The sequence below is a fragment of the Sapajus apella genome, unplaced genomic scaffold (genome assembly GCF_009761245.1).
Source record: "Sapajus apella isolate SASKATOON/1434 unplaced genomic scaffold, GSC_monkey_1.0 scaffold37, whole genome shotgun sequence".
In the NCBI taxonomy this organism is placed as follows: domain Eukaryota; kingdom Metazoa; phylum Chordata; class Mammalia; order Primates; family Cebidae; genus Sapajus; species Sapajus apella.
Window position 1 is genome coordinate 19,628,701 of NW_022436977.1, and position 14,733 is coordinate 19,643,433.

The 14,733-nt window shown below is 41.9% G+C and overlaps 1 protein-coding gene and 1 long non-coding RNA gene across 3 annotated transcripts in view; one reads left to right on the top strand and one right to left on the bottom strand.

Moving 5' to 3' along the window:
- Positions 1–7,743, bottom strand: part of BLOC1S6 (biogenesis of lysosomal organelles complex 1 subunit 6) — a 17,024-nt gene extending 9,281 nt beyond the window's left edge. Inside the window, exons 1-2 of one of the 2 annotated variants that reach the window (XM_032297558.1) lie at positions 7,369–7,743; positions 2,885–3,026 (exon numbers count right to left, since the gene is read on the bottom strand). In XM_032297558.1, coding sequence (XP_032153449.1) covers positions 2,885–3,026; positions 7,369–7,450 — 224 coding nt within the window. In that variant the 5' untranslated portion in view covers positions 7,451–7,743. Of the gene's footprint in view, positions 1–2,884; positions 3,027–7,350 lie in introns of both variants that reach the window. The other variant, XM_032297557.1, reaches the window with a different exon arrangement.
- The window catches only part of LOC116564438, a 17,303-nt gene extending 4,062 nt beyond the window's left edge, over positions 1–13,241 (top strand). Inside the window, exons 2-3 of the long non-coding RNA XR_004274894.1 lie at positions 10,745–10,747; positions 13,153–13,241. This is a non-coding gene — a long non-coding RNA (uncharacterized LOC116564438). The remainder of the gene's footprint in view (positions 1–10,744; positions 10,748–13,152) is intronic.
- The last annotated feature ends 1,492 nt before the right edge of the window (positions 13,242–14,733 follow it).

The following is a 14,733-nucleotide window of genomic DNA, read 5'->3' on the forward strand; positions in this document are numbered from 1 at the left end:
AAAAAAAAAAAAAAAAAAAAAAAAAAAAAAAATTAACTCAAAATAAACCATAGGTCTAAATGTAAAATGCAAAACTAGAACTTCTAGAAGAAAACAAAGGAGAAAATCTAAGTGACCTTGGTTTGGTGATGAGTTTTTAGATACAATATCAAAAGCAGAATTCATGAAAGAAAAAACTGATTTATTTATTAAAATTAAAAACTCCTGCTCTGTAAAAGACACTGTAAAGAGAGTAGTAAGACAAACCACAGTCTTGGAGAAAATATTTGCAAAAAATATAAAAGACTCGTATCAAAAATATACAAAGAACTCTTAAAACTCAACAACAAGAAAAACAATCCAATTTTAAAATGAGCAAAAGATCTGAACAGACACCTGTTATCTAACAAAGAGTTTGTCTGATCTTTGTCCCAGGTTTCTGGCACAGAGCTTCTAAAATCCTTGGAATTTTCCAAGTGACAGAAGTGTCTTTGTTATCCGTGAGCTCCTTGGACCACACCTGAGTTTACACTAATAAAGTGACTCATGTTGGGCCCCTAGAGCGTCAAGATGGGAGGCTAATGAAAAATAACAAAGAACATCTAAATAGTAGAGACATTCCAAGTACACAGATTAAAAGACTGAATTTTTGTTGTTGAGATAGGGTCTCACTCTGTCACCCAGGCTAAGGCGCAGCAGCATGACCATAGTTCACTGTGGCTACGAACACCATGCTGCTGAACACACTGATGTGCTGGCAGCAGGGGTTGGAGGTGGAAGGTGACACATCCTAATCTTACTGAAAGAAGAAACAGAACTTTTGTGTTCAGGAACTTCCCAGGCATTACCCTGTGTGACTCTTCATTTGGCTAGTCCTGATGTGTACTCTTTATAATAAAACTGTAATTTTAATTACAGTTTTTCCTGACCCATAAGTCTGGCCACTCTCAAAGAAGGTTCCAGAGAATGCGGCCAGGCGCAGTGGCGCATGCCTGTAATCCCAGCACTTTGGGAGGCCAAGGTGAGTGGATCACCTGAGGTCAGGATGGCCAACATGGTGAATCCCATCTCTATTAAACATGCAAAAATGAGCTGGGCATGGTGGTGGGCAACTGTAATCCCACCTACTTGGGAGGCTGAGGCAAGAGAATTACTTAAACTCAGGAGATAGAGGTTGTAGCGAGCTGAGACCACGCCATTATACTCCAGCCTGGATGACAAGAGTGAAACTCCATCTCAAAAACAAAAAAGCATAATAACTACAAATTTATCATATTCAATAGTTAATTCTACTACTACCTGTGTAATCGTTTTCAAACTACTTAACCTCTCTGAGTCTCAGTGTCCTCAATTGTAAATGAGGATAATACTAGATATTTCATAAAATTGGTGTCAGGAGTAACTGAAATATGTTTAAGTGCTGAGCATACAGTACATATAATAACAAACAGTAGCTGATTTTACTATCATCATCAGAATAATCATTGTTGTCTGAGTGCCTAGGAAGATAATCAGGGGCAACAATAAATTTTAGACAATATCATCAATTAAACTCTGCAATTAAACCTTGGTTCCCAGCTTCCTGAAAGTAAAAGTATTTTTCAGATACGTCTGCTTGCAGTTTTTAACCTTCCTTCAATCTATCATACCTCATACAACAACAAGGGTTGATTGGCATCAAAATATAAACTTTATCAAACACTAGGGCTAAAAAAAAAATCTTGGTTGGGATTAGCACAAAACTGAGAAGGTTGCCAATTCCGTAACTATAGTGTACATGTAGTCTTAGAATAACCTAGTACCTTTTTTTTTTTTTTTTTTTTGAGACAGTCTCGCCTTGTCACCTGGGCTGGAGTGCAGTGGTGCAGATGTCAGCTCATTGCAAACGGCCTCCTGAGTTCAAGCGATTCCCCGTCTCAGCCTCCCAAGTAGCTGGGGCTACAGGTACACACCACCACCCCCAGCTAATTTTTCATATTTTTAGTAGAGACAGGGTTTCACCAGGGTGGTCTCGAACTCCCGACCTCGAATGATCTGCCCCCTCAGCCTCCTAAAGTGCTGGGATTACACTGCACCCTGCCTCAGTACCACTTTATATGCATTTAACACCTTAACACCAAGAATTATAACATTACTTATAATTACAAAATGAGCATAGTTGTTACTCTTCTCTTTTTGCTCTAACAAAGGTCTCTTAAGTAAGTTTTCAAAGGGTAGATCTCAGAGCAGTACCAGTTCGTTGCCAGCGTAAAGCTGACCACTACGGAAAGAAATGACAGACAGGCCAACCTGGGCTATCCAGGGAGGGCCCGACCCAGGAGTAGGCAGACTCTCAGTCTGTTGTCTGTGGATGGAAGCTGATAATGCCAGAGTATGCGTTTTGTATACTGATCCCATTCTATGAGCTCTGTTCTATCTTATCCTGTTTTCTTAACATATCCTCCAATCTTTACTTAACTAGTAAGGTCATCTACTAGGAATGAAACAGATCATCTCAAAAAAGATACTTACAGATCTCTGGCAACACATCTGAACCAGCAACTGAAAATAAGTGTGATTTATGGAGGCAATTTTTCAATTCTACTCAGAAACAGGTGTATACCCATCCGAACAATCCCCAATAGGCAATACTTTCATAAAATAAGAAAACACCAAACCTAATCACAAAGTCTAGGTAAAATTTAGGAGTATTGCTTAGAAGAAATCAAACAACTGGAAGTATTCATTTCACTTTTTACATTTAGAATACTACGAACTCCTCTATTCCAATCTGCTGTCAATAAAGATATAGACATACTCAATTACAATTGAATGTTAAAAAAATCATGTCTTAACACAGTATACAATCAAATTATGACTATGCCACAGCAGAAATGTGTGTATATCTGGTTTTTTATTAGCTTACGTGAGTTCCTGGAGGGCTTGTTTTGATCTCTGCAGATCTGGCAAATAATGAGAAAGCAATCCTTCTGCCAGTTGCTCCACAGCTTTGTCTTCCACAGTCAAGTCCTCTATTAACCCTTCATCTGGAGAAGTGGCACTTAAACCTGTCCCCAGCAAAAATCAAATTTAGGAAGCTTTTATTTATTTTACTTTATTTTTTTAGGCTAGTCAAGTGAAGCAGTGGGAATAGGGAAGGAACAAAGAAATTTGTAACTGGTTGTGATGAACTGGTTGTAAACACCACTGCACTCTGACCAGCCAGAACCATTTAAATTGACAAAGCTAATAAAAGAAGGTTGGGGAGTAGGAGGTAGAAAAGAAGCCCACAAAGGGGGTCGAGAGCACACACACACTCCACCAACCACAGGTATCCTTCTTTTCTTTTTAAACTTTTACCTCTGAGCTTCCTCTAAAACATCAGCTATAAATGCTCAAAAACTGTTTTTAAGTTACTACTATAAGGTAAAGTCTATGATAAATGAACATTAACATACACAAAATTCTGCGTCTTTATATATTTTTCAGGGCAGAGGATTTATAGTTTTCACTGGATTCTCAAAGGAATCTGAGGGCCAGGGGCAGTGGTTTCACACCTGTAATCCTAGTATTTTGGGAGGTCAAGGCAGGAGAATCACTTGAGCCCAGAATGGCTGGGCATGGTGGCACACACCTGTAGCCCCAGCTATTCAGGAGGCTGAGGTGGGAGGATCACTTGAGCCCAGAAGTTCCTGGCTACAGTGAACTATGATCACACCACTGCACTCCACCCTGGGCAGCAGAGCAAGACACTGTATCAAAATAATATATAAACATAAAAATAAAATAAAGGCGCCTGAGGCCAAAACGTGAGTCACAGTCACTGAACTAAGGCATTCTTGCTTTCAAAAGCATGAAGAAATCATATAAACAAAAATGCAATGCCTAGAAAAATGTATGTTTTCAATTTTATGGAAACAAAAATATAGGTCAACATTCATTTTACATATAGTTTGACATGTTACTTACACGTAAAAGCGGGGTTGTTGGGTTACTTATTAGGAAGGAGAAGAGGGATTTTCTCAGAATTTCTCCTCTCTTAAGATTCAGCACCTTAATTTACCATAGAAAGTAGTGTATAATCATTGTCTTGTGTATAAACCTAGATCTGACGCTGGGATCAATGCCTCAGTAAACATTGTGCTAGGTATTCGACATGTCTAAGATGAGTAACTACCAATCACCATTCCTACCAAGAAAAATACAATTTCTAAATAGGGTTTAATGGTTTGTAAGATGGAATCACTGGTTTATAGTCAGAGACAAAAGGCTGGGCTCAGTGGCTCATGCTGGTAATCCCAACACTTTGGGAGGCCAAGGCGGGCAGATCACAAGGTCAAGAGATCAAGACCATCCTGGCCAACAGTGAAAATACAAAATTTAAAAATACTGAAAACACAAAAATTAGCTGGGCATGGTGACACGCACCTGTAGTCCCAGCTACTCGCAAGACTGAGGCAAGAGAACTGCTTGAACCCCGCAGCCGAGATCGTGCCACTGCACTCCAGCCTGGTGACAGAGCAAGACGCTGTCTCAAAAAAAAAAAAAAAAAAGATTGAGGAAAACAACATGCTACTTTATTCGAAATAAGCTTTTTGAAAATCAAATAAAATTACATAATTTTTATTTTAACCCTAAGAAATATATAAACAAACTTTGGACTTCTCAGTTGCAAGGCAACATTCAAACAGGCAAGAGCTAACTAGAAACTGAAGCACTCCATGTATAAAATAAAATACAAAACGAAAAATATATATATATAGAGAGAGAGAGAGAGAAAAGTGAAGCACTTAAGGATATTAATGTACCAACTGAATAGGAAGTGAACAAATTATATCCATCAATTATGCCATTGCTTAAGGCTTGATTACAATAACAATGCAATCAGCAACTTTAAGTATTAATAAACATGGAAAACAATTTTCTCTGTTTTATGATAGGAACACCCCAAAAAAGGGCATTTTGACTTTAAGAAATAACAGTTAATTCACTTCACTTACAACACATACATACATTTTAACTCACAAACCCTCCTCCTGCCCCAGTGGTCTGATTAATTATTGGATAAGTCTCAGTTACTCATGTTTTTGTTTTTGGTTTTTTTTCTCTCTCTCTCTTTTAGCCTCTGCTTCCAATAGTTAAGAAGTTACTCATGTTTTTATAAATATGTAATTACTAAGTTCAAGGAGCTTTATTGTGGGAGAGTAAAGAAGAAAGGGAGGGTCCTTACTCTATTCAGACAAGAAAGGTTTGCTGAACATCTGTATCATGTACCAGGTTCTGAGGTTACGACAAAAAATAAGGCAAGTCCCCTTCCCTGGAAGGGCACAATATGAGGAATCACAGAATATAATATGAAGGTTATTTCCACAACATTTTCTGTTTCTGCCATGAGAGAAACAGAAAATGTTATGGAAATTCAGGGGAGAAATACTTTCACTAGGGAAGTCTAGGAAAAATTCCTAAAGAAGTGTGGGCATTGAGCTAAAGCTCAAAGAATGGATGGAGATTTCATTTCTTTTTGTCTATTTGAGTGTTACTCACTGTAAAAGCTTAAAACACTACAGAAGGAGGCACAAATTGTAAAGTAAAAATACTCCTTCTCACGCCCTAACTACAGGAGTTACTCTGGAGTTTTTCACAGAGCCTTTCAGAAATTGTCTTTGCATACCTATGCATATACTGTTTTTATCACAAATAAACTACTACTCGTATCATTCTGCAACTTTTAAAATATGTATCTTAGGTATCTTTTCATACCAACATATGGGGATCTACTACATTGTTTTTAACAAAGGAGAATTCTACTATAGTTTGTTTGACCAGTCCCCCACGGATGGGTTATTTAGGATATTTTCACTTTTTGCTATTTCAAACAATGCTGCAGTGAGCTTCCTTGCTTATCGGTTTATTTGTGTCACTTTCTGTAGAAAAATTTCTTCGAAGTAGATTGTTGGGACAAACAGTTTACACATTTTTTTAAACAGACACTGCCAAACTGCCCTCCTAAGAAACTGGCACCAATTTGTACTCCCACCAACAATCTGTGAGGACTATTTCCAAATGGGGAAGAAATCTACAGCAGGAGTAGATTGGATGCAATATGGATAAAGAAAGCAGCATGGGGAAAGGCTGGAAGACAGTGTAGGACTCTTCTGGAGAGGCATGGGGCATATGTAGCATAGCAACAGTGAGCTGTAAGACCATGTGGAAGGCCAGTAAGGGCCTCTGAATGCCAAGTGAATGGTTTGGACGTTTGCTAATAAGTAGTGAGGAGCTATTTAAGGTTTCTGAGCACAGGAATGACATGACTGAAGCTTTAACTTGGGACACTGATGTGACAGCAGTGGGGCAGATGCCTTGAAAGGGTAAGAGTGTGGAGGTGGACTAGCCTTTCAACGGCTGTTTTAAGGCTGAAATCACAAGGTGATGGAAATTGTGTAAGAGAATCCCCTAGAGGTGGAAGGAGAGAAAAAGGAAAAAGTCCAGAGAAATTTCAGTTTTAAGTCAGAGTGACCTACCACCATTAACAGGATGAGACATGTTTTCATTTATGTACATGCCTTATGTGAGATTAGTGCAAAACAATCACGTCAAAGTATCCAGCTAGCAGATGGAGAAGCAAACAAGAATTAAGAGAGGGGCCCAAGTTGGGAATACATACAAGAAAGTCATATTTATAGAAGCGACTTATGAAAGTGTGAAGAGATCGTTGAGCATGGACAGGAAAGTGCTCAGAGCACTATTTGGCGGTAACCCCTGTACTTCTGAAACAGAAAGTAAAACAAAAAGCACATCCAAAGCCCTGCAGCCTTTCTCATCTAGAGCCTCATCTGAACCACAGAACACAGAAAATGCTCTAAGTGACCATTGTCTCAGTTCTCTCAAGGATGGTACATCAATAGTACCATTTTGGGTGCAGAGCAAGTTAATTCCATTCAGTTGATGCCTTAGGGCATTAGAGTTTAAATCTCTCCAGGGACTCTATTGAAAAAGACTGCTGCAGGAATAGGGATGAGGTAATACCACCAAGCTGACCAGAATTTCATGAGTGAGTGATCAGTATTATAGGATATGTCACCTCTCTGAATTCTAAACTGATCATCTTTCCGGTAAATGCAACCCCCATCACTACCGTATTGCAGTCAACACACAAACTCATAATGGCTTCACCATCAACCGCCTCCAATCGCACCCCACTACACCGCTTCCCCGCGGGACTTCAGTTCCGCCCATTCCGCTGGGCAGAGGGGCCAGCGCGGTTCCCCACTTCTGCACTAGGGGCAGAGCCCGGGGACCGCAGCTGCCAAAAGGCGCTTACTCCCCCAGGGTTTCTCCGGAGTCCTACCCACTCAGGTCCCGGCCCCTCACACCCAGCCCAGGCCGCGAGTCCCGCCCGACAGTACGTACCCGGCGCTGACTCCCCGGCCTCCAGGCTGTCGGGTGGCCGTGTCAGGGCCCCGACCGGGGACGACGGTCCAGGGACACTCATGTCCCTCCAGCTGGGAACAGAGGGAAAGGGAAGAAGACGTGTAGCCCGTCAGAAGCAAAGAGGAGGCACCTAATGACGCCAGCGTCTCAGCGGACGGAAGCTACTGTCGCACCCGGAAGTGACGGAGGCTCCGGTCACGTGCTCGAGAGTAGCCTCTACTCCATGGCGCTGTGAGGACCCCACGCTGACATCGTCGTCTGGCCGGGGACGCAGTGTCAGCGGACTCAGCAGTGCGGGGCTCCCTGCGACCCGATTGGTGGGAGCTGGGAGAGGACGGTGGCGGGTTTGGGCTGCTCCCCAGGGTCACGAAGACCGGAAGAGCGTTGTCCTTGTTGGACGCGGGCGAGCTGTCAGGCTTTGTTCATGAGGCTAGGGAGAAAACAGGACTTCCAGCCCTAATGTGGCACAGCTTTTTAGTATTGTCTCCGTGTTTAAGGAAAACCTTAAGAACAGGGAATGCGCGCTTTCCCTGCGATTTGGACCATTAAAAAATTCAGTGCCGCCAGGCGCAGTGGCTCAATCCTGTAATCCCAGCACTCTGGGAGGCCGAGGCGGGCGGATTTCGAGCTCAAGAGTTCGAGACCAGCCGGACGCGGTGGCTCACGCCTGTAATCCCAGCACTTTGGGAGGCTGAGGCGGGTGGATCACTAGGTCAAGAGATCGAGACCATCCTGGTCAACATGGTGAAACCCCGTCTCTACTAAAAATACAAAAATTAACTGGGCATGGTGGTGCGTGCCTGTAATCCCAGCTACTCAGGAGGCTGAGGCAGGAGAATTGCCTGAACCCAGGAGGCGGAGGTTGCAGTGAGCCGAGATCGCGCCATTGCACTCCAGCCTGGGTAACAAGAGCAAAACTCCGTCTCAACAAAAAAAAAAAAAAAGAAGAGTTCGAGACCAACCTGACCAACATGGTGAAACCCCTGTCTCTACTAAAAATGCCAAAAATTAGCTGGGCGTGGTGGCACACATCTGTAATCCCAGCTACTTAGGAGGCTGAGACAGGAGAATGGCTCAAACCCGGGAGGTAGAGGTTGTGCTTGGGAGACAGAGGAAGACTGCCTCAAAAAAAAAAAAAAAATGCAAACAAACATTCGGTGCCTAGGTCTCTGCAGGCCTCAGCCTTGTTAACTGGGGCTTTGCCACTATTCTGGTCTTCCCCTGTTAAGTGAGTGATTTAAGCCCTCCGTTGCAGCACCTACTAAACAAATTCGGCCAAGTTATCAGAAACTGCGCTTGCTGAGATCCTGTGGAATGGTCTCATGAATTTTGTTGGAAAACACTTACAAAAGAGCATAGGCAGCTTTGGATCAAAGAAAACGATTTAGCTCTGCCCTCTCTAGCTTATACCTACTTATCTCAACTCTAATTGTGGCCTCCTAATGTTGCTCCCCAATTATGCCTGTTCAGTTTTCTCAGCTGTAACCAAAGCTTACTTTAAAAAAATAAGAATTTGCAAGCCTCTGAAACCTGCACTGGCTCCCCATGGCCCTTAGTGCATTCACACCCTTTCCTCTTTGAGCCTCTTTTCCTCTTAATATTAGCTCCACCTTATTATTACCTATTGCAGGCGGAATAATGGCCCCTCAAAGATGTCCACAGCCTAAACATCAGAAGCTGTGAATGTGTTAGCTTGCATAGCAAAGGAGAATTAAGGTTGTTAATTACCTGGTGTTGAAATAGATTATCCTGGAATCGCTTTAACCAGGAAGGCTTAGGTTGTAGTGAGCTGGGTATCTCCACTGCACTCTACCCTGGGTGACAGGGCGAGACCCCGTCTCAAAAAAAAAAAAAAATGATTATCCTGGATTGTTCCAGTGGGCCGATTGTAATCACAATGGCCTTCAAAACTGCAAAAGAGAGTCAAGAATGACAAGTGAATATGAAGAATGATTAGAGATACAACATTGTTGCCTTTGAATATAAAGGAAGGGAGCCTGCAGCATTGCGGGTGACCTCCAGAAGCTGGAACCTAAGGAAACATACCCCCGAAGCCTTTCTAATGGAACTCAGCTCTGACGACACCTTGATTTTATCCTCTTGCTATCAGTGTTGGACTTCCGACCAACAGAACTGTAAAATAATCTGTGTCTTAAGTTTGCGATAACTTGTTACAACACCAATAATAATGTGCTACCCTTCAAGACATCCTTTACTCCATCTGAGCATTCTCCTAAAACTAAGCCCTTTCATGTCTGCCTAAGCATTCTCCTAAAACTAAGCCCTTTCATGTCTGCAGTGCTCTTTCTTATGCTTCAGCCTGAAATATTCTGTTCTTTTTGTAAACCAAAAATAAAATTCTAAACCCCACAATTGACTAATGGACACCCCCTCCCCACCTTGGCCAAGGGCATTCCAAAGTAAACCTGAAAATCTAGTTTTCTAATCATCTAGATGGAAGTGGGGGTAGGGGGTTTAGTTTGGGGGTGGGACAGACATGCCTCATTATACCCTCCTCCCTTTGGAATTCAGGCCCGGCTGAACAGCATTCACATGAAAACAAGAGATCTTAAGACTGCCAGAACAGACTTTTTCTAGCTTTTGTAGACTTTCATTTTTGACATCAAATGCCAGCCTGACTCTAGTACAGCGTCACATGACAGATAGCAGGCCCTAAAAAAAGTTGAATTATTTAATCCCAAAATATATTTCTTTGACATATTTTTAAATGGCCCTGCAAAGCTGTATCTAGTATAGGAAAACCTACAGTCTGTACGAAAGCCCTGTTCCTTTCCAGGTGTTTTCCCCGCCCCACAAGGGAATTAACCAAGTCTGGCACCTTTTTAGGTCTGATAAGAGCTCTGAAGCCTGCTACCTAGAGGCTGCATCTACATGATAAAACCTTGGTTTCTGGATGGGCGTGATGGCTCACACCTGTAATCCCAGCATTTTGGTAGTCTAAGGCGGTTGGATCAGCTGAGGTCAGGAGTTTGAGACCAGCCTCGCCAACGTGGTGAAACCCCATCTCTACTGAAAATACAAAAAAAAAAACTGGGCATGGTGGCAGGTGCCTGTAATCCCAGCTACTTGGGAGGCTGAGGCAGGAGAATTGCTTAAATCTGGGAGGCAGAAGTTGTAGTGAGCCGAGATCGCACCATTGCACTTCAGCCTGGGCAACAAGAATGAAACTCCATCTCAAAAAAACAAAAAACAAAATCCTGGATCTGCACAGCCCCTTATCTTTTTTTCTATTTTGATTTTTTCATTTTGATTTTTTTTTTTTTTTTTTACCTTAGGCTTGTCAATCAAAACCCCTTATCTTAACCCAGACATTCTATGGACTCCAGGTCTTTAGATAGTAACTCTTCTTTGTTGTTTGCTTATTTCCTGATACAGAGATAGTCTCACTGTGTTGCCCAGGCTGCTCTGGAACTCTTGGCCTCGGGTGATCCTCTCACCTGAGCCTCCCAAAGTGCTGGGATTACAGGTGTGAGCTACCATGCCAGCCTGATAATCTTTATTGCCTGTGACCCTGGAGTCTCAGCTTCCAGGTGTCCCGCCTTTCCAGACCAACCCAGTGTACATCTTACATGTTTTGATGAATGCCTTATGTCTCATGTCTCCCTAAAGTATATAAAACCACACTGCAGCCTTGTCAGAGGTATATGAACCAGAGCAACTCCATCTTGAACAGGGGCTGGGTAAAATGAGGCTGAGACCTACTGGCTGCATCTCCAGGAGGTTGGGCATTCTTAGTCACAGGATGAGATAGGAGATCGCCACAAGACAACAGGTCACAAAGACCTTGCTGATAAAACTGCTAGCAGTAAAAAAGCCAGCCACATCCCACCAAAACCAAGATGGTGCTGAAGGTGACCTCTGGTCATCCTCACTGCTCATTACTTGCTAATTATTTTGTATTAGCATGCTAAAAGACAAACCCCCCACCACCACTGACAGTTTACAAATGCCATGGCAATGTCAGGAAGTTACCTTATATGGTCTAAAAAGGGGAGGAACCCTCAGTTCCAGGAATTGCCCGCTCCTTTCCCGGAAAACTCATGAATAATCCACCCCTTATTTAGCATGTAATCAGGAAATAAGTATAAGTATAGTCAGCGAGCAGCCTAAGCTGCTGCTCTGCCTATGAGTAGCCATTCTTTATTCTTTTACTTTCTTAATAAACTTGCTTTCACTTTACTCTGTGGACTCACCCAAATTCTTTCTTGTGGGAGATCCAAGAAGCCTCTCCTGGCATGTGGATTGGTACCCTTTTCTGGTAACAGCCTGACCGCCTTAGGCATATGTTCTCAGGATCTGGGGCTGTGTCACAGGCCACTGGTCATTCACATTTGGCTCAAAATAAATCTCTTCAAACATTTTACAGAGTTTGACTTAATCAACATTTTCAAAGTCCTACTTTTTAGGGCACAGTGGCTCATGCCTGTAATCCTGCCACTTTGGGAAGCCGAGGTGGGCTGCTCAGCTGAGGTCAGGCGTTTGAGATCAGCCGGGCCAACATGATAAAACCCCATCTCTACTAAAAACACAAAAATTAGCTGGGTGTGGTGGCACCTGCTTGTAATCCCAGATACTCGGGAGGCTGAGGCAGAGAATCACTTGAACCTGGGAGTTGGAGGTTGCAGTAAGCCAAGATCACACCACTACACTCTGACCTGGGTGATATAGTGAGACTCTTTTTTTTTTTTTTTAATTTTTTTTTTTTTTGGACTCTGTCTCAAAAAAAAAAAAAAGTCCTACTTCTCTTTCAAGGTTCAGCCTAAATAATACCTTTACTTTAAAATCATTCACAATCCCACTTCTTTCATTCAGAAGTTACAGTAATAACCTTTTATCAACTACAGTACAAATCCTAGTTTAGCACTTAATCTATTCTTTTTCCCCCCCTTGGTAGAGACGGGTTTTACTATGTTGCCCAGACTCGTCTCAAACTCCTAAGCTCAAGCAATCTGCCAGCCTCAACCTCCCAAAGTAATGGGATTACTGGCATGAGCCACTGTGCCCATCTGTTTAATCCATTCTTGTATTAATTTCCCTTGTCTCCCTTTATTAGATTGTAAACTCCAAACATACACTCTTATTCACAGAGAATCATAATAGGTTCTCAATAAATACTCGGTGAATGAAGTGTTGATTCTCTAGCCCCATTTCCAGATATCTATAACTGGAAAAGTCTGAGTCACACAATACGGCACATGATCAACTGCCTGGTAACCTTAGTTGGTTGTTAGCATTATCTCCTAACAAGATAGTAAGGCCATTTAGAATAAAGCCGTGTCTTATGGGGTATCTGTACCTCTTTATCTCTTAGCACAATATTAAGCATAATACATGGATTTTAAAATATGGGTTTTTAAAAATTATTATTTAAAATAAAAGCAAATTCTCACTATGTTGCACAGGCTCGTCTTGAACTCCTGAGCATCAGTGATCCTCCTGCCTCAGCCTTCCAAAGTGTTGGGATTACAGGTGGAACCACCATACCTGGACAAAATACTGGTTATTTAAATTCAGTGATAAAAGTAAACTGTTATACCCTGCCTGTTTTTAATTATATTTCATTTTGCTTTAAGGAAAAATTCATGTTGGAAATTTGATTATCTTTTTCAGCATTTTAACTTAATGTGACAAAAACTTATCAGTTAAATAGACAAGGAGGACTTTGTACCAAACCCATCTGGCTTTTCTTTTTCTCCTTTTCCCTCTACCCCCACAGATTTCAGCTCAATGCATCTGTTAGAGGCATTCTAACCAGAGTGACTTCATCATGAACAGAGGCTGCGTAAAATAAGGCTGAGACCTGCTGGGCTGCATTCCCAGGAGGATAGGCATTCTTCCTAACAGGATGAGACACAAGGTTGGCCCACGATACTGGTCACAAAGACCCCACTGATAAAACAGGATGCAGTAAAGAAGTTAGCCAAAACCAAGAATTTGACAAAAGTGACATCTGGTCACTCTCACTGCTCATAATACATTAATTATAATGCATTAACACACTAAAAGACACTCCCACCAGCGCTATCTCGGTTTACAAATGCCATAGCAACATCCTCCAGAAGTTATTCTATATGGTCCAATAAAGGGAGGAACCCTGAGTTCCAGGAACTCCCTTTCCCTGGAGAACTCATTGAATATCCACCCTTTGTTTAGCATATGATCAGGAAACAACCGTAAGTAATACTCAGCCAATCGGCCCATGCCACTGCTCTGCCTATGGAATGGCTATTCTTTTGTTTATTTACTTCTCTAATAAACTTGTTTTCACTTTACTTTGTGGACTCACCCCAAATTCTTTCTTGCATGAGATCCAGAACCCTCTGTTGGGGTTACCAACACATCAGGTGCTTGTTGAATTCCCTCTGTGTTCCAGTCTCCCTGAAATGGCTGCTATATGCTTAACATAACGATGCACGTGGCACAGAGCTCAAAAGCAAAATATCAAAATCTGATTGCAAGGAAGTAAATACAGCTTGTTGATTTATATGTCTTTTTAAATGCCTTTCATTTCTCCCATTCCCTTTCATGCACCAAAGTTATAATTCACTCCAAACACCTTAATACCTAGAACTGGACTAGGCATTGTAGAGGGTAAAAGTAAAAATCCTGGTTCCTGTGCACCAGGAATTTATATTCTACCATTTAAACATAGCAGAATTAGTGAGCATGACAATAAGCGCTAAATTATGTGGAACAGACCTAAAGGAATGTAAAGGACATGATGTCATCTTAGTTTCCTATGGCTAGTGTAATAATTACAAACTTGGTAGCCTAAAACAACACAGTTTTATTTTCTTACAGGTCTGGAGCTTAGAAGTCTGAAATCAGACTCAGTGGGCTAAACTGAAGGTATCAACACAGCTACTTACTTCTGGAGGCTCTATGGAAGAATCTGCTTCCTTAGAATTGTGCCTTTTCCAGTTTATAGAAGCTGCAACTTTTTTGGCTCATGGCCCCATGTCACATGGCCTTTTCCCCCCTGCTTTCATTGTCACACATCTTCCCCTTGATTCCCTTGTCACATCACCTTCTCTGCCAATCCAATTCTCCTGCCTCCTTTATATAAGGACTCTCATGATTACATTAAGCCCACCTGCATAATCCAGGATAATCTTCTCATCTCAAGGTCCTTAATTTAATTACATCTGCAAAGTCCCTTTTGCCATGTAAACTAGCATTCACAGACTCCAAGGACCTGAATTGGATATCTCTGGGGGACCATTATTCATCCTATCACAGACTTGCAGTTGTATAGTGCACAAGTGGAAAGTAACTAGGGAAAGTTTTAAAATTTAATAGAGGAAATGGGATTTAAGCCATACC